The sequence below is a fragment of the Hydra vulgaris genome, chromosome 15 (genome assembly GCF_038396675.1).
Source record: "Hydra vulgaris chromosome 15, alternate assembly HydraT2T_AEP".
Lineage (NCBI taxonomy): Eukaryota > Metazoa > Cnidaria > Hydrozoa > Anthoathecata > Hydridae > Hydra > Hydra vulgaris.
The window spans coordinates 23861886-23888596 of record NC_088934.1 but is presented as its reverse complement, the minus strand read 5'-3'; the positions used below and the strand labels follow the sequence as shown (position 1 = coordinate 23888596).

At 29.1% G+C, this 26711-nt stretch overlaps 2 protein-coding genes across 3 annotated transcripts in view; both read right to left on the bottom strand.

Moving 5' to 3' along the window:
• Positions 1-10436, bottom strand: part of LOC136072110 (dnaJ homolog subfamily C member 11-like) — a 93018-nt gene extending 82582 nt beyond the window's left edge. Inside the window, exons 1-2 of the mRNA XM_065820437.1 lie at positions 10338-10436; positions 8704-8831 (exon numbers count right to left, since the gene is read on the bottom strand). Of these exons, the coding sequence (XP_065676509.1) occupies positions 8704-8784 (81 nt within the window). The 5' untranslated portion in view covers positions 8785-8831; positions 10338-10436. The remainder of the gene's footprint in view (positions 1-8703; positions 8832-10337) is intronic.
• Positions 10437-13824: 3388 nt separating this feature from the next.
• Positions 13825-26648, bottom strand: LOC136091544 (uncharacterized). Of its 2 annotated transcripts, XM_065819220.1 has the most exons (4): positions 26553-26648; positions 26320-26421; positions 15186-15263; positions 13825-14088 (listed from the first exon to the last, which is right to left on the bottom strand). In XM_065819220.1, exons 1-4 carry the CDS (start codon positions 26604-26606, stop codon positions 13927-13929), a joined length of 396 nt encoding a protein of 131 aa, XP_065675292.1. In that variant the 5' UTR covers positions 26607-26648; the 3' UTR covers positions 13825-13926. The 2 variants fall into 2 exon arrangements, with proteins under 2 accessions (XP_065675292.1, XP_065675293.1); XM_065819221.1 differs by lacking the exon at positions 15186-15263.
• Between the last annotated feature and the right edge of the window lie 63 nt (positions 26649-26711).

The following is a 26711-nucleotide window of genomic DNA, read 5'->3' as shown; positions in this document are numbered from 1 at the left end:
AAAAAGCATCATTAGAAGAACCAACCAAAATATGGTAACAGTACTCCATACAGGGACGAACAAAAGATTTGTAGAGGTAGAGAATGGAATCAGCAGAGAGAAAATGGTGAGCACGATAAAGAGAAGCAATCTAAGCAGATACTAATTTAGCAATCAATTATATATATGGTTTCTATGAAAGGTCAGTAGTAAAAGAAGACGTAAAGAAGAGGACTTGGTGAGAGGGTTGCCTTTCATTAATATAGGAATGTTGACAGTATGGTGATAGTTGTTTGCAGTAAATAACTGAGTTTTGTTGGAGTTAAAATTTACAAGCCACTGTGAGCCCTAATCTGTTACAGAATTGAGATCAGATTCAAGATTGGCTGCCTGTTCTAAGCAATCAAAAAGAGAAGAGTTTTTTGTCAAGTCAGGAGTATAAAGTTGAGTCATCAGCAAAAAGAGCTACTTTAGATGTAAGTTTGTCAGGAAGATCATTAATGTAGATAAGAAACAAAACAAGACCAAGGATAGAATCTTGAGGCACCCCAGAAGTTATTTGAAATGAAGAAGAGTGTTGGCCATCAAGGATGACTTCTAATGCACAATAAAATCTTTCAGTCACAACAGTTAGCAAGTCAGCCATAGAGTGAGAGGATCGAAAACCGAATTGATTGTCTGACAGTAAGTTATTTGATTCAAGATAGGGTGTGAGAAATTTGTTGACCAAAAACTCAAAGACCTTGCTAATAACAGAAAGAAGACTGATTGAAGATTGATCTTCAATAATAATTAGAGAATCAGAATGTTCACATAAGTTTTTGAAAACTGGAACAAAAGATGCCATTTTCCAGCAGGCAGGAAAACAAGACTAAGTCATATATTTATTAAATAGTTTAGAAAGAATTGAAGAGAGTTCTGGAGAACACTTTTGTAAAACTATGACAAAAATGTTGTCTGGACCACAAGCCGCAGAAGAGTTTAATTGAGATATGCCTAGCAACAGACAACAGAAGCTGGAGTGATTTTAATGTCTAACAATGGGTTAACCTGTTTAATTGGAATGGAAGGAAGAGAATAGCTATAAGATTCAAGAGTCAAATTTGAAAAAAAGTTCTTGGCAAATAGTTCTGTCTTATCCTTTGGAGAGGTAATAAGATCAGTCTCATTAAAGAGAGATGAAATGTTAGACCTATGCTTGTTAAGGATGCTGTTGAAGATTTTCCAAAGGTCTCTAGAGCCTAACTTCTGAGATAAGATGCAAGATTTAGTGAATTGTGAATAATAATTCTGAGATAAGATGCAAGATTTAGTGAACTGAGAATAATATTTTATCACTCATTGATGTTTTCAACTTAGAAACACAAGTCTAGCAGCACTAAAGCATCTTTCTGCTTTAACTGGTGGTAAAGACTTTAAAGCACAGTGCAACTTTTTAAGCTTTTTGGGCAGTCGTTTGATCCTTCAAATAAAGCCATTTCTTTTTTTTTGGTGCAATTCAAAACATTTAAGTAGGAATTATTAAATTGGAGTTTAGGGACAGGAAATGGTGAAGTTCTTCAGTCCTAATCTTTTTTTGCAAAGATTCTTGAATTTCAACATTGGAGGCTTCACATTCAACTGTATACTTTAAGATCTTTATGATCATGAAAAAAAAAAGTTAATATCTTTTGCTATAATTGAAAGTTCTTTTTTCTTTGGATAGCCTAAAATTGAATCTTTCTTAGCTTGATCAAACTGGTTTGGTGCCTCTAAATATCTTAAAAAGCCTGCAATTCCAATACTTCTTTTTTCAAAAATTATATTTACCATTGACTCAAAAACAAAACAAAATAAGAGAATCATTTAATTTTGTTTAAAAAATAATATATATTATTAAAAAAAAAAAACTTTCATAAAAAATTTCTGTTAATTTAATTTGACAAAAAACTACTTAATTTTATTTAAATTTTAATATAATTTTACTTAAGTACTTGAGTCGTTTAAACAATTACTCATATAATTTAGTAATTACTTAAAACAGCCCTACCAGTAATAAATTTTTTTAAATAGAAAAAATATATTTTTTGCTTTATATAAAAACATTCCTTAAAATAAGAAATATATACTTTTAATCCTAATTCTTACATAGCAAAATTTCATTGAAATTTTGCTGTGTAAGAATTATATTAATATTGATGAAATGCTTTTTGTCTAAGCGTTGGCTCGAGCTCATAAACAATAATGGTGCATGTACTGCTGAAAATTAGTTATAAAATTAAAAATGAATATGAAATATTTTTGAAAAAATGTTAAAAAAACTACTTTTAGCTTGCTAACTATTTCAATAACATTTTCTTATGTTGATATAGACCTTTAATGTTTGTTATATTTTTATAATTTTATTAAAACCTTTAATTTTTTTATATGTGTCCCTTTCACTTATTTACAAACTAAAGAAAATTCTCAAGTCAAAAACTTCTAAACAAACAACAGCATATCAAAAGTTTAGCTGAGCTGCTGTTGTTTCAATTCACATTTACAATAGAATATATACACATATATAGCCATATAATTGTATGACTTTATAATTTCAAAACTTTTGTTTCAGCAAAAGTAGAAACAAGCTCCATCAGTGTAATGTTTCTATCAATATTTTATTTAATTGACAGAGTAGCTAGTTCAAAAAGTGTTTGTAGTATACACATTTATATGTTTTTAATAGTTCAACTTTAGAAAACCTTTACTCACCACCTTATGGCACAATGCTTTGCTCACCATATTTTGGCACTATGCTTTATTTACCACTTTATAGGACTATGTTTTACTCACCATCTTATGGCACTATGTGTACTTGTTTGTTTTGCCCAAAGTTGCTACTGGTATTTTACTACTAGTCAAGTTGATATTCAAAAACACATCAAACAACAACCATACAACAAGAGAAATGACAAACTTAAATCTAGAAGTGTCTTTTGCAATAACCTCTGTGTGCATGACTAGTGTATGCTCCTGTTAAATTTGTGCTTTCCCTAATCTATACCAGAGCATTATAGATGTTACCAAGTTGATACCAAACAGGTTTCACAACATTAATTCGACTTATTTTATTCAATTTGACTTTTCTTATACTAATGTACTAAAGTAACATATGTAGTAATATATTTATAATAACATACGTTTATAACAGAGCCGTGGCTAGGGTCCCCCACACCCTCCAACTGGGGGGGGCGGCATTTTTAGGGCCCTTTTTGTAATTTGAAATTATTTTTTTTTTGTATTTTTTATAATAAGAATATTGAATATATATATATAGTTACTGTTACTATTAATAAAAAAACATGGCCTTTTAAACACGATGTTACCAAAATTAAGCAAGCGTGAAAAAAGCAATAATATTTTTTATGTAGAAAAAAAAGAAAAAAAAAGTTTAACTCCCGAGGTTCGATTACCTTATTTCTTTCTGCAAGAAATCTTGCATTCCGTGGTTCAGACACAGCCTTCAAAGAGCAATGGAAACTTTCTTGGGGTGTTTGAATTACTGGCTAAGTATGATACCGTTCTCAATGAGCTTTTGCAAAGAAATCAGGACAAAGAAACCAAGGAGCACTACTTGAGCAATGACACACAGAAAGAGTTGATTAGACTTTTAGCCAGAGAGATTGAATCCAAAAACCTTTCTAAGGTAAAAAAGGCAAAATACTATTCTATTATTTTAGATTGTACGCCAGACGTTTCGCACAAAGAACAAATGAGCATTATTCTGCGATTAGTAACATGTACTCCTGGATTAGGTATCAACATTTCCGAAAATTTCTTTGGATATCTCACAGTAAATGATACCACTGGAAAAGGGCTTTTCAATGCATTTTTAAATCAGGCAAAAAATTGGGATATAAATATTTTAGACTGTTGAGGTCAATCTTACGATAATGGGGCTAATATGAAAGGAAAAGTAAAAGGTGTTCAAGCAAGGTTTCTGGAAATGAATCCTGAGGCCTTATATGTTCCATGTGCTAACCATTCACTCAATCTTGTTATTGTCATCCATCAGTGCAATTTCTTTTTTTGGTGTTCTTTCAAGGTTATACACGCTCTTTTCATCGTCTCCTCCTCGAAGGGAAATTTTAAAATCATGCATGGCAATTTTAGTCAAGCCACAATCAGATACCAGATAGGAAAGTAGAATAAACTGTGTTAAACCACTTCGCTTCTATTTAGAAGAAATCTTAGAGGCACTTGAAAAATTGGAAGAACATGCCTTAGAAAAAAGAGATGGGGCAACAGCCACAGAAGTACGATCGCTGACAGAATATATTAGAACATGGCCTTTCTTATTATCAATCATTATTTGGTATGACGTTTTATTTCAAATTAACAAACCAAGTAAACTGCTTCAGTCTTCTGCAACCTCTCTTGACATATTAGCTAGTGAAATAAATGCAACAAAAGCGTTCCTTTATGAGTATCGCGAAAATGGATTTTCTGACGCACGTGTTAAGGCATCAGAAATCGCAGAAGTATTGGGTATTGAAAAGGTTTTTTCGATGGTGCGTTCACATAAAAAAATATCGATTTATTCATATGAGTGTGCTGATCACACTTGGCAACCTGAACATCAGTATAAAGCAGATGTCTTTTTGCCACTAATTGATATGTCAATTGCATCAGTAAAAGAGCGTTTTGAACAGATCAGCATTGTCACAAAGCTTTATGACTTTCTTTACGATCTGAGAGTCTTATCAAAGCTTGTAATGAAAATTCTCTGTCTGCTTATTGCAAAAATTTGCAAATAAAGCTTGCTGATATAGATTCTGAGGATTTAAAATCGGAGTTAAAACGTTTTGTCATAGTTATAAAGGAGGAAAAAAATGCTCTCCTAAAATCTGCATATGACCTCCTAAACTACATCTACAAAGAAGAGCTGCAAGAAACTTATCCCAATCTAGTTATTGCGTTACGAATCATTCTTACTTTACCAGTTACTGTTGCAAGTGCAGAACGTAGCTTCAGCAAGTTAAAACTAATTAAAACATTTCATAGGTTAGTATAAATAATCTTGCTTCATTATACATAAATACGTGTAGCTTTTTATTTTTAAATAGGTCAACAATGGTCGATGAACGTTTGTCTTTCTTAGCAATGCTGTCTATTGAGAACGAGGTTGCAAGAACATTAAGTTATGAAGGCATAATAAATGAGTTTGCAAGCATGAAAACACGCCGCAAACCCTTTTTTTGATGGTTTGCGATGCACTTTTATTATCTGCGTAATGCATTTACAGTAGTTAAAGAAACTCTTCACTAGTAACTCTAATCAATTTAACAACTATAAAATATATCTAATTGAATTTAAGCGTTAATTTGATTGCATTTAGTCTTACGAACGGCGACATTAAAATGTCAGGTACCCAGCTGTTTTGAAGTAATCTGTAAAATTTATTTACTTTTGAAAAAAAAAAAAATTGGGACCATAATGGCTAGTTTTAGGGGGAGGGGGGCCCAAATCCACAAGCCACAGCACTGGTTTATAATATCTTATATACCTAATATATGCAGGGTTTTTACACAATCTTACCTGGTGTAGTGTATTTACTGAATTTAAATAGATGGTCTTTGACAAAAGTACAGGTTTATTTTTTCCTGCCAAACATTTTACCCTAAACTAAATCAATGTTGACTTGTGTTGTAAGATTAAACTAACAAAAAGCATAAATCGTTAAACCAGCTACTTGAACCCTCGGAATTAGGAATAATGAGGTCTGCAATAAATTGCCAACCTCAAACTGTTAGAGGTCAGCTTTAGGTAGGCAAAAAAAAAGATCATCATTACGATCATAATCATGATCATCATCATCATCACCGTTGTCATCATTACGCTTTAGCTTTCTTCTTTTATGCTGTTTCTCTAATATAAACAATCTAGAGCATTTTCTTTTCTTAACTAAACCTCATTCATAAATATGTAAGGCACTCTCTTCAAGTTTTCTTACTTCTATCACTACCATTTTCTCCTGAAGCTTCTACCTCTCTACATCCTGATACCTAAATCACTTTAATCTTCTCTAACCTCCTTTTCTTGTCATGTTAGAGTCACACCACACATTCATTTGATCATCTTTTATTTTGGCAAAGACTTCACCGTATAAATACAAAAACTTATATAAATATGAAAGAATATTGTTTGTCAACATCTAAATAAATAGCAAAAATAGATGTTTATACCCATAATATGTATGCATAAAGCGCATCTTGGAAGCTTTTATTCCTTCGGGAATAAAAGCTTGGAGGCTTCTATTCCTTCTCTTTAATATTAAGTCAAGCCTTAATATCAGGTCAAGTTTGACCTGCTTTATCTGCCAAGCTTGAACCACTCTCCCATTGTTGTAAGGTTGCATTTCTTTCTTTTTTTTCTACATATACTATTATGGTCAATGTTCAAACAAGCTACCATCAGTATTACGATACGGGTTCATCCATAAATTACTTCACGCTATAAGGAGGAGGAGAGTTAAAGGTTTTGTGACAGATCATACAAAACTTGCTACTTAAGTGTTAGGATTTTGTGACGATGAGGGGTATTGGAGATCCAAAACGATCAAAAATGGCGTAACGTAATTTATGGACAACCCCTAAACCAAAACTCATTCTTACTTGGCTTCTTATTCAACAAGTTGCATCCTTTTACTGCTTATGTCCCTTCATGCTATATTAAAACTTTTATTAATTCAATTTTTTGTCCTTGAACATCAAAACTCTTCCTCATCTTCGTGTTTTCATTTTTAATACATCTTGCAACTTTTAAAGTCTTCAGTTAACCATTTTCTAGTATTTTAACCTGCCCTCTATTTTAAACTAACTCATAATTTAATAGTGGTTGCTTGCAATCTTGTTGATAGTAAATTAGAGTTTAAAAATATATAAATATATGCCAGTATGTAATAAATAGTAAATGTAAATATAAAATTATAATACAAAAAGTATTATAATTTTTTTCTAGCCTAAACTATCAACCCCTGCTAAATCTTATAATTTTGCTGGGGCCGGGTTTGCGAAAAGTTTAATTCTGAGGGTTATACTTAGATTCTTTTTAGATTCTGGAAGTTCCTGTTATCAGATCTCTTTTTTTTCTCTGGCTAAATAAGTTACTTGTATTGTTTTACAACAGCAGCATTAACCTGTAAATTATTTAGCTATGCAACTTGTATGCATCACTTCATTAAAAGAGACTATTCATTTAATACTTTAAAAAACAGCGTTTTTTAAATATAGTTTTTTTTTTGTGGCTTCTGTACTTAATAGACTATCTTTTAGCCTGTTGCAGTTAAGAAGTGCTGCTACATCGACTAAGGGTTTAGCAATCTTTTTCTTATTATTCTTTGTTTCATCTTATTCTTATCTGAAAAATGAAACTGAATGTTTTCAGAATACTAATATAAAAAGATTATTAGGAAAAAAATTGCGTCGTTAGGTATGAATTGTTAGTAATACATGCATATATATATATATATATATATCAACATCTTCACTTTCAACAAGGCTGCATGCAATCACTATTAGATTTGAAAGTTACTGGAAGAAAAAAGATGAAGTTTATAGAGCAAGATAATAATTGACAGACAATTTAAAATATTGAAAATTATATGAATCAGGAAAACAAGATGAAGGAAGCGAATTCCAAAGAACTGATGTTCAAGGAAAAAAACTGGACAAAAAAGATTTTTTAGAGCACTTAGGAACAGTCACAGTAAAAGGGTGAGATTTAATTAAATAACGAGTAACACAAGAATGAATTTTAATAGATCGCACAAAAGATGCTAGCTCTTTAGAGCAGTCCCCAATATAGTATTTGTAGAAAAGAGAAAGAGAAACAACATTACAATGATGTGATGTGATTATGATAATGGTTGGAGGTTTGCTGCAAAAGCAAACCCAACTATGTTTATAATGCGTTAAAGACTCCAATGTGTATATGTGTATATATATATATATATATATATATATATATATATATATATATATATATATATATATATATATATATATATATATATATATATATATATATATATATATATATATATATATATATATATATATATATATATATATATATATATATATATTCTTTAAGTAAAAATACCTTTATTAAACCATAAAAGTATTATGTACAAAAATTTTAAGATGCAAATCTTCCCAATTCTACCTTATTTTAAAAAATGGCTCTTAATGACTCATTGGCTTTGAAAATGACAAAATCAAGTGCACTTCATGTAAAACTATTAAATTTAATTGAGGAAATTAACAAAATATTATCATTTTTTAAAAAACCATGAAACGCTAATTTTTTAAATAAAGATAAAAACATTTTTTTTTTCAAAGAATTTTTCTTTTTTAATTTTTTTACTATTTATATAAATTGACTGATAAATAGGTAGAACATAGGAGGAGTGCTGCTTCAATAGACTAACAAATAGATTGGCATGCGAAGAGTGCTGTTACATCGACTGAGGGTTTTTGGTTCAATTCTATCATAAAAAAAAATACTTTTTAAACTTTTTCCACTTTTTAAATTTTTTTTCTGAAAAAAGATAAAGTTCACATATATATATATATATATATATATATATATATATATATATATATATATATATATATATATATATATATATATATATATATATATATATACATATACCCATAGCATTTACAAATATAAATAATTATTGAATATATAACTACATACATCTTTTTTAATGTTTAAAATAGCATAATAATCAGGATTTAATTCCAACTCATCATCTAGTTTGGCATCTGGATCAAACATTTTTTTTGAGTAAAAATTATCCAAATAGATACAAGATTCTTTACTATCTATAATATAAAAAAATTAAAAGTGTAATTTAAAAAAAGAAGGTAATGAACTAGATAAAGATATCCTTAATAACTGAATCTGTTTTGTTTTGTCTTTTGGTTTTAAGTTATTTTAGTTAAGAAAATTCATTATACAAAAATGCAACAGTTAAATTATGTGATCATTGTTATATAAAAGTGAAATGAGTGATATAATAACAAGTTTTGAAATTAATAATTTATCATTATCTAAACTCATTAAATTTTAAAACTAATTTAACAGGTCCAAGAGACTCAGTGTTCGACACTTAAAACCTTGTATTCATTGGTCTATATATAAACTATCCTTTGCCTCTTTAGGCTATTTTCTATTTATATATACAATTACAATTCTTTAAAGTAATAAACTCTAGTTAGTTTATTTAAATTAATTAAACATTTCTAATATTCTTTTTAATAGTTAATTATCACTGTCATCATTGTGTTAAGGTGTGTTACTAACATCAACACAACTTAAAACTATCACTATCATCAAGATAACATCAGCCCAACTTAAAACAAAGTTTTTATTACTAACAAACTTATAACAAAACATTTACAGAACAATTAAAATACTATTTATTAATTTTGATTTAATGATTTTAAAGTAAATTGTATTTAACAAAATTCCAACAAATTTTGTTCTTGAAAAGTTTTATTTAGTAAAAATAAAAATAGAAATATACTTAGAATAACAGAAATAAACAGATATATAACTGAAACAAACAGATATTTATAAATTAAAAAAAAAATCAAGATTAATTTTAGTACTTATTAATTTAGTAATTAACTATATTCCTATTTTTTACTTAGGAGAATGCATGAACCTTTTCATAATTTCAGTTCTTAAAGTTTTATTCATTTACTCCTAATCTTTTCAAAATAAAAATCATTTTCTGCTTTGACAATTAAAAGTAAATCTTTCAAACAATGAAAAAATATTTTGAAACAAATTAAACAAAAACTATTATTGTTAATGTTAACAGCTTCTAAAATACTTATATATAACCTTCAATTATAGCACCAGTCAAAAGTATTGTGCAGTGCTATAATTTAACAGCTTGTTATTTGTTTGCTTTTTTTTTCGCAATTCTTTTTACAAAATATTTAAGAGAAATCAATAGAAAAGTATATCAAAATACTTGGCTTAGGCTTGAAATAACTAAAAACTAAAGTATTTAACCAAAGTTTAAAAACAAACAGTGTCACAGTGTTATGAGCTGCTAAATTGTTAAGGAGAAATTTTTTAGTTAAATCAAAATTTAAGAGTATTATGTAAAAGGTGTAAGACTATTTAGTTTCAATAATATACACAATATTATTTCCATATTGACAATATGCAAATAATTTACATTGTTAACTATAAAATAATAATAAACGTAATTTTAATAAACCAAACTATAATAAGAGAATTATTATAAAACTTATTTGAAGTAATCATGCGGTCAATTATTTTGAATGCATAAAATAAGAAAAAATAAAATGGACCTAATTTTCTGCCAAATTTTAGGAGAATTTTAGGGTAAATCAATCATCCTCATAAAAAAAAATGATAATTGTTCCTCATTTTGCTGTAACCGGACAATTTGCACGGACATATAACGGACAAATGCACATTTGACGGTTATTAAGGTTTTCATCCTTTTCACCGTTTCACATAAACTGAATTTTTTACCCGTGAACTTTGGGAATTCAAAATAAAGCGCATTCTAAGTCAGACAAGATATCGTCTTCGTGCCAGAAAGACAAAATTGTCGGATATAAACTGTGATAACATATCAATACTAATTGATATGTTGTCTTAATATCCGATAGCACTTTTTTGAATTTTTGGTATTTAAAAATAAAATAAATATAAGAAAATGAAATAAAATAAGAAATAGACTTTTGATAATTGACAACGAACTAGACTTCTTCTGAAACTTTTAAATAGGAGTTATCGCTCGTGTTATTTACTATATTTTTGATCATATTTATTATTGACTTTAATCTGAATCTTTACATTTCTTTGATGTTCATGTTTTATCTCATTTTTCTTTATTCTTAAATTCGAAATCTTAATAAATAAAAGTTTGAAAAAAAAAAAATTATATATATATAAAAATCTTTGAAAGTCATTTTCTTGTTATACGTTAAAATATGGGTAGAATTCAATAAATACGGCTGCGTATAAACTTTTTTTTTTAATATATATAGATTTTAATAATATATAATTATTTCGATATTTCGATGATCTATTGTGATCAGCGTCATCAGGTATAATAAATAAGATAGTTACAAAGAAATCGTTATAGTAAAAACAAACCGTTAAAAAGATAACACTAAAAAGCCAAAATACAATACAAAAAATTTCCTCAAATAACTGACGTCAATAGATTTTATTAAAAAATGGCCCTCAGGTTTTAGTTGTCACGTTATCACCGTCATCCCGATTGAGAACCACATCACCATTTCTCAACTCCTGTCGAACCCTAGCTTTGCTTATTTCGAGTGACTATCTGAGTTTCCGAGTTCGATATTCTGGGGCTACAGATAATGTTTTGGGGTGCCACCAATCAAACTTACCACGGCATGTTTTGGAATGTTCAGTTGCACCTGAACTAGACCATTTTTCTTTTAAGCTGTTTTTCTGGTGTTCAATACATCTCGATATCACCTTCTTTTTAGTTTCACCAATGTAAATCGAACCGCATGAACTTTTAGCTGGTATACGCCAGGGTTTATGTTTAGTGGTAGTTTAGTTTTATTGTTGCAAAAAATATTTTTTAAATTGGGAGTTGATGTGAAAATAACCTTTATGTTTTGTTTTCGAAATTCTTCACGAAGTCTTGGACCAACAATTGGTATCCAAGGTAGTTTTATAAAGGGTTGGGTATTTAATGGTTGACATGTGGTGTTTTTTGAACCGTTTTTTAAATAGTCTATAGTAATATTATTTAGAATGTTCTTGTTGTGGCCATTTTCAACAAATATGTCTATTAGAAAATCAATTTCTTTTTGAAGGTGTTTTTGAGAGCAAATTCTTATATATATAAAAAGTATTTTTTATATTTGCATTTATATCTATTTTATGCATATATTATATTGTGATAATGGTAATACTTTTTTTGTTATTTTATTCTTGTTTTGAAGGGGTTTGGCGATAAGACTGAATTTGTCTTCTTTTTGTCCCATCCGTGTATATACATTTTGTAAAAGTTTAATTTTGTAAAAAAATTATTTATGGCGAAATACATACATACATATGAAAATTGAAATATCCTTAAAAATAAACCTTATGCGTTCAACCAGCGGGTACGTTAATATCATTTGCGCTCGCAAATAGTTCAAATCAAAAAATAGGGCTTCCTAACCCATAATACTATATAATAGAATACCATCCATTTTGAATAAATTTTAGGTGCACTTAAGACACCTAATACAACGTGTATGCGTGAAAAGTCTTACAAAAGCTAACAAATACAAATTTCAAAAATGTGAGCTTTTATTTTATTCGGAGTCTTTTGTGATTCCTAAGAGTAAAAACCGATAAGCAGTAGTTATTCGTAAGAGTAAAAACCGATAAGCAGTAGTTATTCGTAAGAGTAAAAACCGATAAGCAGTAGTTATTTCTAAGAGTAAAAACCGATGAGCAGTAGTTATTCCTCAGACATTTTCACCCCGTTTGTTTAGTGTCTGGAAGTTAGCCTTTTGGTAATGAATTAATCGAACGCAATAAAAAAACGAATGCTATCAAAAAAAGCTTAAACAAAAAAAAAATTTTATAAGTTTATTTTATTATCAACAACATCAAGTATCTTTGAATACTTTTTAAATAGTATCTTTCTTTTCTGGGTATTAATCACATTGTTAAAATTTTCTATTCTTTTAATCTGCTATATATAAATTATATTCATGCTTTACACTTTATTTTATTTTTTATTATTATTCAGTAATCGAAAAACAAACACAATAAATTTGTTCATAATATGAAAGGGTGCTACACCAGGCCCGTCTATGCTGACGAATAAAAAGACACAGACAATGCAGACAAAGCAGCAGCTGTGTCTGTAAAAATTGCAGTTTAATGCTGCCTTGATAAGCGTTAAAAAATAAAGCTGCTTGCAAAAGCGTGTTCCATGGAGCGATAAATCTATTTGAAAAAAAGTTATTTTATTCTCCACAATTTCTTACTAGTTGGCGTTCTAGTTTATGGTTACGACTTCTCATGATATATTTAATTTTTCCATTTGAATGTTTTTGCAGGACGAATATGACAACAAATTCGAGTTGATACATTATTTAAAATTGCTTGATGAGGTTGATGTTTTTGCGTCGTTCTTCAGGTGTTGTTAAGCCTACCCTTTTAAGCCGATTTTCATTTAAATTTGAATATATACTTACATATTATTGTTATATATATATATATATATATATATATATATATATATATATATATATATATATATATATATATATATATATATATATATATATATATATATATATATGTATATATATATATATATATATATATATATATATATCTTGAACTTTTACTAAAATTTTATTAAATTTATGTTTAAACAGCCATGTTGTGCAGCTAGGAGCCGGAGTTTTGTCGCGTTAAATAAGGAATCCAACTAATGTATATTAAAAGTTAGATAGTAATGTTAAAAGTTAGATGGTGATGTACATTAAAAGTTAGATGGTAATGTCAATAAAAACTATTAATACAATTATTAAGACAAAGAACTTTGTAAGCATTTCTAATTAATCTAGAGCTGTAACTTTATTATAAGCTCAGCACAAATTACCGATTCTTTTCGTGGTGTTGGGCGATACGAGTAAAAATCCGATCACCGTTAAATACTTTGGGTTAGTATTTATGGCTGTTTGCAGTTGTTCCTATGTTAAGCCAACAATATCTCCGGATACAAGGGCATTGTATAATACGATATATCACGAAATTCAAATAAAAGAAATACTATTAGCATAAATTTAAATTAATTATTTTAAAGCAATTAAACATAATTTTTTTTATTTTAATCATTAATATTTAAAAACAAAAATATTTTTTTGCCCAGTTTGTATTAAACTATATTTGACGAAGGTTATCGAAAGGATTAGTAATTCCATTTTCTCTATAAAATTCTCTTTGCATTCGTTCTATCCGAAAATATCTTCGAAGTGGTTCATCAAGTGGCAGTCGATGTCCATAAGCAGATGATGATAACAATGATGCATTTTTTTTTAATTTCTAAATATTACATCTAATATTAAATATAACATCTTTCTTATATTTATTATATATTATTTATAATGTTATATCATATACAATATAATATTATAACATATATTATATATAATATCTAAATACTACATTTTTTTTTATGCGCAATAAAATTACTTCAATAAAAAAACTTAAAAAGAATCAGGGTCAAATCATTATATTTCAACCAATTTGAAGAAAACTTTGTGGGTCGCCATCTCTGTTTTTCCTGATTTTTACATATTGTTATGTGCATTATGTAGATAGGTTAAATAAAGAAAATAAATCATGTATGTTTCATGAATGTTTCATGTTAGAAAATGAATGGTTGCATCTTTGTAAGTTGGTTGCCCCCCTTCCCCCTTTGATTAATGCCAAGTTTATAATGTTTGCATTTTCAGATAGTTGAGTCTAATGGTCTTATATGCTGTTAATCTTAGATCAAAATAAAGTGTTTGGAAAATTTACAAGCATCTCAAAATAGCTGAAAATTGGACTTTTTAGGCGAGTGGACATTTTGCTTTTAGATATATTTGAGTTCTAAACTGCAACAAGCTGCCTATACTTTGCCCATTTATTGGAGACAGTACTAGCTAATCAGAAAACTTATCTGTAAAGACTTGTGGATGAATAGAATAATGCTACAGTTAGTTTCATTTTAGCATATTTTAGCAATTTTAGGATTTTTTCCAAAGTTGAGGAAGTCATAATTTTTTTCTAATTTAGCACAAATTAATAAAACCACTTTTTTAAAGATAAAACTATCCAGAAAATAGTTCTAGAAAAAATGAGACACTTGTTGAAAGTAAGAAAATAGTTATACAGCCCTAAAGTAGTCTGTTTTAACCATTTGTAAATCGAGGGGGGCCACTGTGTCATGTTTTTAAGGCTATAATTTCTGAACCGTTGTACTTGGAAGTCTGAAATTTCAAATTTAACCTATCTACATAATGCACATAACAATATAAAAAATCAGAAAAATCAGAGATGGTGACCCACAAAGTTTTCTTCAAATTGGTTGAAATATAATGATTTGACCCATTATTTAGAAATAGATAAAAATAAACTTATTTGAGAAATAATACTTCAACTCGGTTGTTTAAGCCTATCATATTACTTGAATCATGGTGAAATAAACGATCATACGTTGATGAAAGAAAACACTATTAAAAAAAGAATATAATAAATAAATAAATCAATTAATAAAAAAAGCGTTTATATTAATTTAAAGTTAAACATAAAGCGTTTAACTTCATTTATTTAATGACTTTTTCCAGTAAATTAATGTGAAAGGTTAAAACAAATTAAAAAGAACGCAATGTGTATACTAAATATATTATTAAATTTAGTAAAAACTCTAGTTTGAATAAAACAGAGTTAAGCGTTGTCACAGCTGTCATTTTTTTTAACATCGTAGATTTAAAAAACGAAGCCTCTCTTAGACATCAGCGTCGGTGTTTTGTGCTATTCCAGATCTTTTTTTATCTCTACACAATGTAGTAGGTGATAAAGATTATTCAACGTATTTAATATTTACTAAATTTAGTTGTAGTAAATATCACATTTACCGTTTCTTCGACCTCCTCTAAAGTTTGCATCATATTTGTTATCAGCGCAGAAACTACACATTTATTCAAATTGAATTCAAATTTTTTTAAACGTCAATGCAAAAGTTAGAAAAAGAGAACCTTCTACAACTTAAATTTTGTTCCTTTGTAAATATCAAAATATTAAAGCAAAAAGGAAAAACTTTGGTTGAACCGTAAACTACCAAGTGTTGCTAATTTAAATATTGTTTTCAACTACTGTGCCGATGTTTTTAAGAGAATGTGGAATAATAATTGATTATTTTTAAATGTTAGTTCACCTCTCCAAAACCAAGAAGGCCACTACAGTCAAAAAAAGCGATGTTCTTCGGAGGCTATTTTAATTTGACTACAACCCACTCTTAACTCTATAAATCCGAAACACAAACTTTGACAAACAAACACCTTGAAACGTGTTTAGTGCGGTACTACCAGGGACGTGGTGAGGATCAAACTCAGAGCTTCCTTACTTATGAAGCAAGCGCTCTACCACTACAACACTACCACATTGATTTTTTGATTTGAATTGAGGCAATAGTTTTGGTTTGTAAAGACGAAAATTTAGTTTCAGTTATTGAATCTTAATATATAATTACTTTGTTAATTATTATTGTAATCTGTTACGAAATGAATAACGATGTTTGATTATGTGATATGAGTTGATTAATTCCGATGGATATATCTTACAACCTGCTTTGGAGCTAAGTGTAGTGAAAAAAATGTCAACTTTTTAAAAAAACTTGCAATTGAAAATTGGGAAAATTTCAATTGGTCGTTTATATCAGTTCGACCTCAGTGTCTAATCCTTATAAATGACTGAACATTCTACTTCTTTTTGTTATCGGTCTTTTCTTTTATAAACTTCCGAAGCCTTTCCTTATAAACTTCCATTCTTTGGAGAAATCTTCGTTGTAAACGCATTTACGCTTCGACATTCTAAACTATAGTTAAAAACTAGTTGAAAAGAAATATTAAATATAAACAAATACCAATAACAAAGAATTTCAACAAAGACAAAGAGTATTAATAAGTTAATTTTTAAAACAAGAGCTTCTTGTTTTGTTAAAACATAGTTTGTTTGTTAACTTGTTTGTTAAACTTGTTTGTTAAAACATAGCTTCTTGTTAATAATCAACAATTTAAAAATAAACAAGTACGCATAAGTTTTATTTAATTAAAATTGAAAATCGTAGTTATTCGTAGTTCTGGCCAATACGGTTATTAATGCATTTGTAATTAAATTTTATAAAGAAAATTATTTGATTTTTTTTTTTTCAAAAACATAATTTGTTTCAAAACCGGGACAATTGACTGTCCCTATAAGTTTTTTTAGATTGCCTAAAACCGAGACGATCCTAGAAAACCGGAACGTCTAACTTACTGTTAGGCGTGGCAATTGCAAAACAGCCGTGGCACAGTGTTAAGAGGTACGGCTCAGAACTGAGAGGTTCATGGTTCAACGCCGGCTTTAACCCAATAAGCGACTATGCTAAGGAAGGAGGCGTGAACTTTCTAGTTTAATGCTCTTCCGCGATGCTGTGATAAGACCGTAGAGACTTCTGACAGCACCGCGAAAATTTAAAACAAAAAAACAAAAAAAAACTTTATAGTTGCTAATTATATAGCAAATGCATCTGCTCTTACCACCAATCTAACAGAACATAATGCTCTGGGGTCGTATTCTCATCTCTCCGTTATGCTTAACGGAGCTTTTGTCTGAAATTTCATTACAATATTAAGTAAAGAAATGACGAAAATTTATATAAATTTGTTAAAACCAAACTTATACCAAAATAAAACATTTATGTTTAAAAAATTATAATTTTAAATAAATTTTTTATTAATGTAATTTAAAAGAAATTTCAGACAAAAGCTCCGTTAAGCTTAACGGAGAGATGAGAATACGGCCCCAGAACATCAAATAAGTATGTTTTAATTACTAAAAAAAAAATACAAACCCACAAGCAATATTAGCCTATTTTAAAAATGAAAAGATTTGTTTATGAATAAAGATATATTGAAAAAACAATCTCGCAAGCAATTTAGTAACTAATTTTTATATGAAAGATTAATTTATTAAGCGCCCAAGCAATGTCATCGTTCGTAATTTTAATTAGAAATTATAACTTTAGTTACGCTAGTTACGCTGAAGTTGTTTTGAACAAAATTCATCGTATGGAGCGTGTTATCGATATGTGTTTATGAATCCTAACGAAATTTTTAACACAAAATATCAAGAAAATCGAGCCCAGAAAATTTATCAAAAAATATATGGCAAAAATAAAGTCAGCAGTTTGCCATACGATACCAGAGGAAACTGGGCGATAGAAATGAATCAAAAAGAAGATGCAATTCTCGTTAATGAAACAAGTATACAATTGTCTGGTAGTAACCAGAACATAAACTCTAAGATACGGAGTGATATTGGTCTTCTAATAACCGTTAAATGTGACCCTTTAATTGAGGACGATGAAATTTTAGCACAAATGCAGCCCTTTATAAGCGAGTTATACGTACCGCTTTAACAGAAATATGAGACGGTCGAGGGCTGATTCGAATAAAGCCTTCTGTAAGACTAGAAAATTCCACATACGATCGAAATTGATGGAATAAATATCACTCTACATTTTGCAGGGAAATCTTTTCTCTGCAAAACATGCTGCAACTCACACCCTCCCCAACAACGATGCATTTCACATAAGGAACCCTCAAAAATTATTAAATACTCAACAGAAAAACCCAAAGAAAGAAAACAGCCTCTCGAAATAAATAGCGAAAAATCGGCAGAAAAAGAGAAAACGATTGAAATATTACGCTTGCTGAAAAGCAAACTGACAGCAAAATACATGTCAGTGTTTCTACAGAATCAAGCTTTCAAGTCGTTAAAAGCCGCTACCAAAAACGAGAAGAAAAACTAAAACTAAAAAGAAACAGCGAAAGTCAAAGCGACGTTGAAGAAGGCGAGTTGATCGAAATAAAAAACGACAAAAATATATGTAGCAGAAATGCACCATCGCCGACTCCTCACAAGGAAGGCGAGTTGCATGACAAAGGGCGGTATGAAAAATATTTAGTTTATAAAGTTTATATCTACAAGTATTTTTTATTTTTTATATTTTTGTTTTTTATATTTTTATATTCTAAGAAAATGTATTCTAAAACCATCTGTCATTATTCTTTCTGCACATTCTTTCACTCTCTTTTGTCATGTCATTAAAAACCGCAGTCAAACAAAAATGGAGGCAATAAAAATTTTTCTGTTAATATATGCGGCCTTGGTGACGCAAATAAGCAAAAAATTATTAAAAAACTAGAAATTATAATTTTTATCTTCTGCAAGAAACCCATTTAAATACGCAAGACGCAGAAAACTTTATTCGACAATGGATTAATCCAGGTTTTTTCTCGAGTGGTACGTCACACACGTGGTACTTTAATCTTAACTAACCAAACTAATTATAACTTTAAAATAGTTGAACATTTCGAAGACCTTGATGGTCATTATAATTATATTATAGTGGAAAACGAATTCCACATTATTCTAATAATAAACGTTTACGCAAAATCTGGTTCGAGCTACACTGATCAAATCAAAAGAAAAAAGTTATTCAAAAACATATCTAAAAAAAAATTAAAAACTCAAATAATCAGTTTACAATATACTCGGGAGTGATTTTAACATGGTTTTAGACAATAAAGATCGCTACCCGCAAATCAACAGGAGAAAATGCCTGTCGACGTAATTTAAAAACTTTATTAACTAAACTCAATATTGAAGATACCTGGCGCATTTTTAACCCAAATGCCCGAGAATATACACAAATCAACAAACATATCTTTTTCTCCCCTTGATAGACTATATATAAGCAAACACATGCACCAACTCATCAATCGAACATGAACCAATTTTTTCAACGATTTTTTCAGACCGTCAAAATGCTATATGCGCCACCATTTTGATGAACAACATAGAAATTGGAAAAGAAGTCTGGGTTCTAAATAATATAAACTTAAGCAAATATAATTACACTGACAACGTTTCAAAAATTATTAAAACAGGATGCCAAAAATATTTCATTCTGAAAACAAAACATTTGACTGGGATCTTCTTAAACAAGAAATAAAAAACTTTTCACAAAAGTTCAGTAAATCTGAAGCAAAAAAAAAACGAGTTAAGGAATATAGAATCAAAAAGCAACTGAAAAATTCTCTTAAAAAGTCCAACTTTAACCCCAGAATGAAATACCTCAGCGAAATTCTAAAAGTAAAACTTCAAAGCTTTGAAATAAATAAAATAAACGGCGCAGAAATTAGAACAAAAGTAAAATGCCGAACAGATGGTGAAAAATCCAGCAAATTCTTTTTCCAGCTTGTAAAAGCAAAAACATCTAAACAAATCATCACGCTAATAGAAGACAAAAACAGAAATGAAAACAAAAACACCCAAGATTTACTAAACGTTTTGAACAATAACTTAAAATAAACTTACATCAAGTTTTAATGTTTATGTATAAAACAAAAATGGGACTATCTTCTAAAATATTTCAGTCCTATTTTGAAAAAGTAGAGCATAAATATCCGACAAAATTTTCAAATAATAACTACATTGTCCCTAAATATAATTCAAAACAAATTACATATTCAATTCAATATCGTGGACCCTATTTGTGGAAAAAGTTTCCTAATATTGCAAATACGAAAAAAGTTAGTATACATCAGTTTAAAAAAGAATCGAAACAGGTGTTATTACTTATGGATTTTAATATATCCGATTTTAAATGCCTCTTTTAAACTAAAATTCAATTATATAAAATATGCCTCAGAGTTTATCAATTTTTGTTTGTTTGTTTTTTCATTATTTCAGTTATGGTGTTTCCTCTTAACTATTAATGAGTTGTTATTTATTTTACTTTTAATTAAATTGGTTAAAAAATATACATACATAAAACGGTTTTTTTAAATTAAGTACTCTTTTATTTTGAATTTTTTGTTCTTTATTTAAATATTACTTTATTACAAATTGTTATAAATTTTATTTTCATATTCTTCAACAAATACTTTGTATAATATACGTATATAGTGTGGCTCTTGAAAATACGTGCTCTTTAATTAATTAATTTATTTTTTCTTTTTCTTTTTTACTTTTCTTTCAGTTTTTTTTGTTTACTTGAATATTACTCTTAACATGAATATTGTTCTTGAAGTTATTCTTAAACTAATTGTTATTTATTCTTACATTTATAATTTTTAATAAATAGTTTGTAAAATATAAATATATTATCCGGCTATTGTAAATACGATTTGGGCTCGGTGATAAGACAAAATAATGTCTTCTACTTGCCCCGCCAGTTTTTTTATTTATTTATAAATCTTGTAAATTGTAAAAGTTATTAAACGGCGAAATAAATAAATAAAAAAATAAAAAAAATTAAAAAAAACAAACAATTTTATCAAAAACTGTGTAAAAACACTAATAATGACGTCACAGTACTAAAGTTTTTACCCGATAACACAGACAAGAAAAATCACCGAGCAACAACGCTCATTAAACGAACCGATAACGCTTTGCGAGGTCGATAAAGCAATAAAAACTATGAGAAATAATAAATCACCTGGAAATGATGGCTTAACCGCCGAATTCTACAAATCCAATTTTGACATTTAGGTGAAAGTTTAGTTACAGTACTAAATGAAATAATAAAAAAAAGCGAAATGTCTAAAACACAAAAACAAGCCATAACTTTAACATAAATTATAACTTGCCTTTTTAAAAAAGGAGATAAAACCGACATTTCAAACTGGCGACCAATATCTCTCTTAAATACGGACTAGAAAATTCATACCAAAATAATATCAAACCGACTCACAAAAATTCTCCCAACCATCATAAACGAAAACCAAATAGCGAGTATCCCTCATAGAACAATTTACCAAAACCTGGCATATACAAGAGACATACTAAATACCGCAAATAAAAACAATTTAGACGCCTCCATTATATCGATCGACCAAATCAAAGCCTTCGACCGTGTCGACAGAAATTTTTTATGACTGTTTGTCTAAATTTGGTTTTAGTGTTTATTAATCTTATTAAAACTCTATACTATGACATTAGTTCCAATCTTAAAATAAACGGCTTTTTATCTGATAAAATAAATATATACAGAGGAGTACGGCAAGGATGCCCCCTCTCAATGACATTGTACATAATTCAAGCTGAAGTCTTTGCAGGGTATATTAGAAAAAATCCCAAAACGAAGAAACTAAACTACAACAATACGCAGATGACACACATTTTTTATTTATCATCTGAAAACTCCATAAAAGCCCTAAGCAATGCCATAAATATTTATAAATTAGCAACAGGTACTAAATTGAACACTGCCAAATGCCAAATGTTGTGGCTCGGAAAGAACAGATCAATAATAAAAGAAAACTTCTTAAATTTTTCGTGGCAAGACACCACACTTCGGAGTTTAGGTATTATTTTCTCAAGTTGTAGTCGATATACCAACCACCAATGGGTTGAGGGTATCGCTAAAATCAGCAAAAAAATAGAAAGCTGAAATTTCATTTATCGATAAAAGGAAAGGCTATTATTATTAACCGAATACTCTTAAACAGCTGATGGCATCTTGTCTTTACGCTTCCTATTCCAGGAGACCGAAAAATTAAACTAATATAACAAAAAATCGAAAGTTTTCTTTGGAACAATTGCACCATAAAAACTCCAAGACAAATATCAAAACTCCTTGTTGATAAGGGAGGCTTAAACATCATAGACGTTAAGGAAAAACTTCAATCTATAAAACTAAGTTGGATTTCAAAATATTTTAATAAAAATGAAAAAGATGCGTGGAAAGATTCAGCTTTCTACATATTCAACAATTACAGAAACGCCAATCAGGGAGACCTTATCTTTCTCACCACACACTCAACAGAATCGTTGAAAACTATCCCTCCTTACTATCACCAAACTATAAAAAAATGGAGTTGCTTATACAGAAAAAAAAATAACCACGCAAATCTCACAATCGAAGATATACTAAAGCAACCTATATTCTATAACCCATGCATACACCACAAAAATAAAACTCTCAAACCAACTCAAAAATCCACAAACAACAACGTAATAGAGCTTTTGATATCGCAAAAGTATTTATCCCTGGATTTCTGGGAAATCAACTAATCGGTATAAAACAACTCCTCCTAACAAAAATTATAAACTCCTTACCGCCTCAATGGAAACAGCTCATAAATTTTCAAAATCAAATGTATTATAGACCTCAATCCAAAAACTTTATACATCATCTCAAAGAACTACAAAAACACAAATTTACCTGAAAATATTTCAGGTAGCAAGATCATTTCAAAAATAGCATGAAAAACACCACAGCAAAAGAATGGTCGCAATTATTCTGCTCAAACCACAAAAACAACACCAACAGCAAAGCAGATGAAATAAGGTATAAACTCATACACTCTGTTTTACCTACCAACTCAGTATTTAAAAAGAGAGGATACATAAAAAATGATTTCTGCCCCCAATCTAAGAATAAAAAAGAAGATCTACCGCACATGATGTATAAATGGGAGAAAGTACAGCCACTAATAAAATATACATTTGCTCTCATCCGAAAAATTTATCCACATCAACCACCTCTAAAAACTGTAAATATAACTACTGTACTCATTATTAAAACTCTGCACGGCAAATGCCTGAGGAGAACAAACTTCAATATAATATCATCGTATTTTTAAGTTACTTGAGGGAGAGTTCATATCAAGTGAACTACAATCAAGTCTTTGTCGGCGTACATTAGTTAAGTAATCTAACTAACAGTGCGTATTACACCTTCTAATATCGTGTGCAATCCTGTCCGCTTTCTCTAAGCTATCTTTCTAACTCGACGACTTCTGTCTATCACTCTAACATATTTTTATTCTTCTGAAACTCACCTTAGTCTCAGTCCGTAGAGCGAGTTATGACGCTCCTTTAGGAGCTGAACATGTCTTTGTGGCCCTTGGTAATGGAGCCTCTGTATGGCAATTAGCCGGAGGAGGATAAACCAAAATACCAGTTTATATCATCGTCATCAAGATATCAAGACGTCATAGAAAGTTGAGGAAGAGTTCATATCAAGTGAACTACAATCAAGTCTTTGTCGGCGTACATTGATAAGGTGACCTAATCAACAGTACGTTTTGCACCTTCTAACATCGTGTGCAATTCCTGTCTGCTTTTTCTATGCAACCTTTCTAATACACTTCTTCTATCTTTCACTTTAAGATATCTTCGTTCTTCCCAAACTCACCTTATTCTTGGTCCGTAGAGCAGGTTATGACGCTCCTTAATGAGCCGAACTTGTCTTTGCGGGCCTAGGTTATGTGGCCTCCACCAGGCAATTAGCCGGAGGAGGAAAAACCACAATACCTTCATATTAAGTGAAAGATTAAGTAAAAGATTATAAAAAACACTTTTGTTGTGGATTTTTTTAATTAAAAATATAATGTGTTATAAATTCACACTAGGGTTACCCAAAAAAAAAAATCTTTTTTGAACGCTTGTTTTTCCCATTCTCTCATGGTTACTGAGTTCATATGTATGACTAAAGATTTTTTCTGAGGTCAATTTCAGCTATATGTAAAATCTCAATTTCTTTATTTTTGATAAATTTGAGATTTTTTTACATTTTTTAGATGCAAACCCAACAATTTTACATTTTTAATGCCCCTTACTCTAGAGGGTTTGGAAAAAAAAATGTTTTTAGACTGTATAAGAATCAGTTCATCTGGCCTATTTGTACAGAAAGTTCATTGAAGCTGATTCACAGAGAGGGGGTCGATAATGACGACTAGTTGAATAACCTTTGTGTTTTCTGTATACTGTTTTAACTGGATTTTGTCTATTATTTTGATTTTAACGGCTTGTAGTATTATTTAGAAAATTTTTTTAATGGTATATGAACTAGTTTTTAATACATAATTATATAATAGTTATGTATATCTTCAATATACATAAATTTACTTGAAAATTGTATAATAAAATGTAATTTTTTTTATGGGGGAATACTAGAATTAAATTTTTTTAATTTGTTTTAGCATTAACTAATAATAAAAGTATTAAGTGAAATAAATCGTACTCAAAAAAACAAAAAAAGAAGGCTGAGAAGAAAAAGTAAAAGTGTCAACGAACTCAAGGAGAATGCTGTTTCTCGTAAAGAATGGCAGCCATTGAAAATATATTAGGATACATTCAGTTTTTAAAATCTCCTAGGTAGAACAAATAATAATTTTTTTTAATATAAATATATTATAAAACAATGATAAAATTAAAAAATAGTCTATTTTATGCAATACATATTTAGTCTGAAATCCCTCCCCCATCCTTCTCCAAAAAAAACAACATAATAAATACTCGTCTATTTTTATTTTAGATCTATAAGATTTCATGTTTCAAGTTGATAGTACCCTGTCCTCAGAAGCACAAGAACAGGGATCTGATCTGCAAAATTTCTGCAAGAACTCTAAACAAAGATGTGTTGCATCCACTGTAATAGACGCTTGAAAGAAAGCAGGGTTTCAAGATACTTTTGATCTTACTTATAAACTATTACTTTTTATCTTGCTGATAGTATTACTCACAAGATAATTTTTTGCGCTAAATATTATACAGTAAAATTATTGGTTAAAAGCTTAAACTACCGGCTTATGCACGTCAACTTGATAAATATAAAGCAATGCATATTAGTTAACGAAAAAAACGTTTAACATATGAGTATTTAACGGAAAACACTGATGGCACGCGTCACACACTTGAAACTACTACTAATGAAATTTGATCTTGGATTCTTGTCTCAAATGACCTGAAAGTTTAAATCCAAGTCAAAGCAAGATTTAATTAAAAAATAGTTTTTTTTGTGAAAAGTTTGAAAGTTATTTTTTTGCTTTTTATTATTGTGATAGGAAGCCAATCATCTCTAATTAGAATGATGCTACAGGATTGTTCAGGATAAATCAAGCTCTTTGTACAAATAAGCAGTAATTACATTAAAACGCTCTCCTAATCAAATGTCTTTGTTTAGTCAAACAATTAACATTAAAAAATAAATTAATATTATAAAGCTTCGAGAAGAAGTGCTAAAGACATCTCAGACAAATTAAAGTAAATCACATTACTGTTTCATTGCAGTTTTATTTAATTTACAATAGATTTGCTTACCGAAGTTCAAATTATTAATCAATTAATAACAATTCTGTAAATCCTATGAACGATATCATTTAAAACAAAAGTAAGATCAACACAGAGCCAACGACACCGTCCAAAGTGAGGGGACTTTGAAACCCATGTCGTCGGCCCTAACATTAAACTCAAGTTTTTTTAAATTAAAGCTCGAACGCCAAATTACAAAAAAAAAAAGAAAATTTCAAATTTCTAAAAAAAAAGTTTATAAATTTGTATTAAAAAAAAAAACGCTCTTCCTTATCAAATGTTTCTGCCTAGTCGAACATTTAAAACATAAAAAGTATAAAGATCGATTTACATTATAAGTATTCAATAAAAAGTGTTGAGACATCTCAGACAAACAAAAGTTGACGCTCTAAATGTATTATACTAACTATATCTACTTACTTTTTTTTGTGTAACATTCTCCTCCATATTTTTTTTAATTTTTTTCATTTCGCTACGTTCGTTTTTTGAAGTAATGTGGTTTATGTGAATAAGACGTTGACTCTGAGATTATTTTATTTGAATATTAAAAAAATGTTTATATTAAAATGTTTTAAAGAAAGTATAGTTATAAACATTATGAACTACATTTAAAGTAAATTAAATATATAAGCGTGATTTAAATTAAAATTTACCTCTACAATTTCTCTCCATTGGCTTTTTATTTCCTCCGGAGTATAAGCCGTCATCTTTTAACGAAATAATTTAAAGACATTGCAACGTAAAAAAGTATTTTAAAATTTTATTTATTAAAATTAACGACGCTAGTGAATTTTTTATTAGTTTTTTTTCCT

What these genes read in the sequence shown, in the direction of transcription:
- LOC136091544 (XM_065819220.1), bottom strand. Translation starts at nt 26,606, where the DNA reads ATGACGGCTTATACTCCGGAGGAAATAAAAAGCCAATGGAGAGAAATT. An exon ending in AGAATGTTACACAAAAAAAA is followed by an intron (nt 15,264 to 26,319) that starts GTAAGTAGATAT and finishes TTTTTTTAATAG; the next exon opens with TGTTTTCTTTCATCAACGTA. An exon ending in GCTTAAACAACCGAGTTGAA is followed by an intron (nt 14,089 to 15,185) that starts GTATTATTTCTC and finishes TGTAATATTTAG; the next exon opens with AAATTAAAAAAAAATGCATC.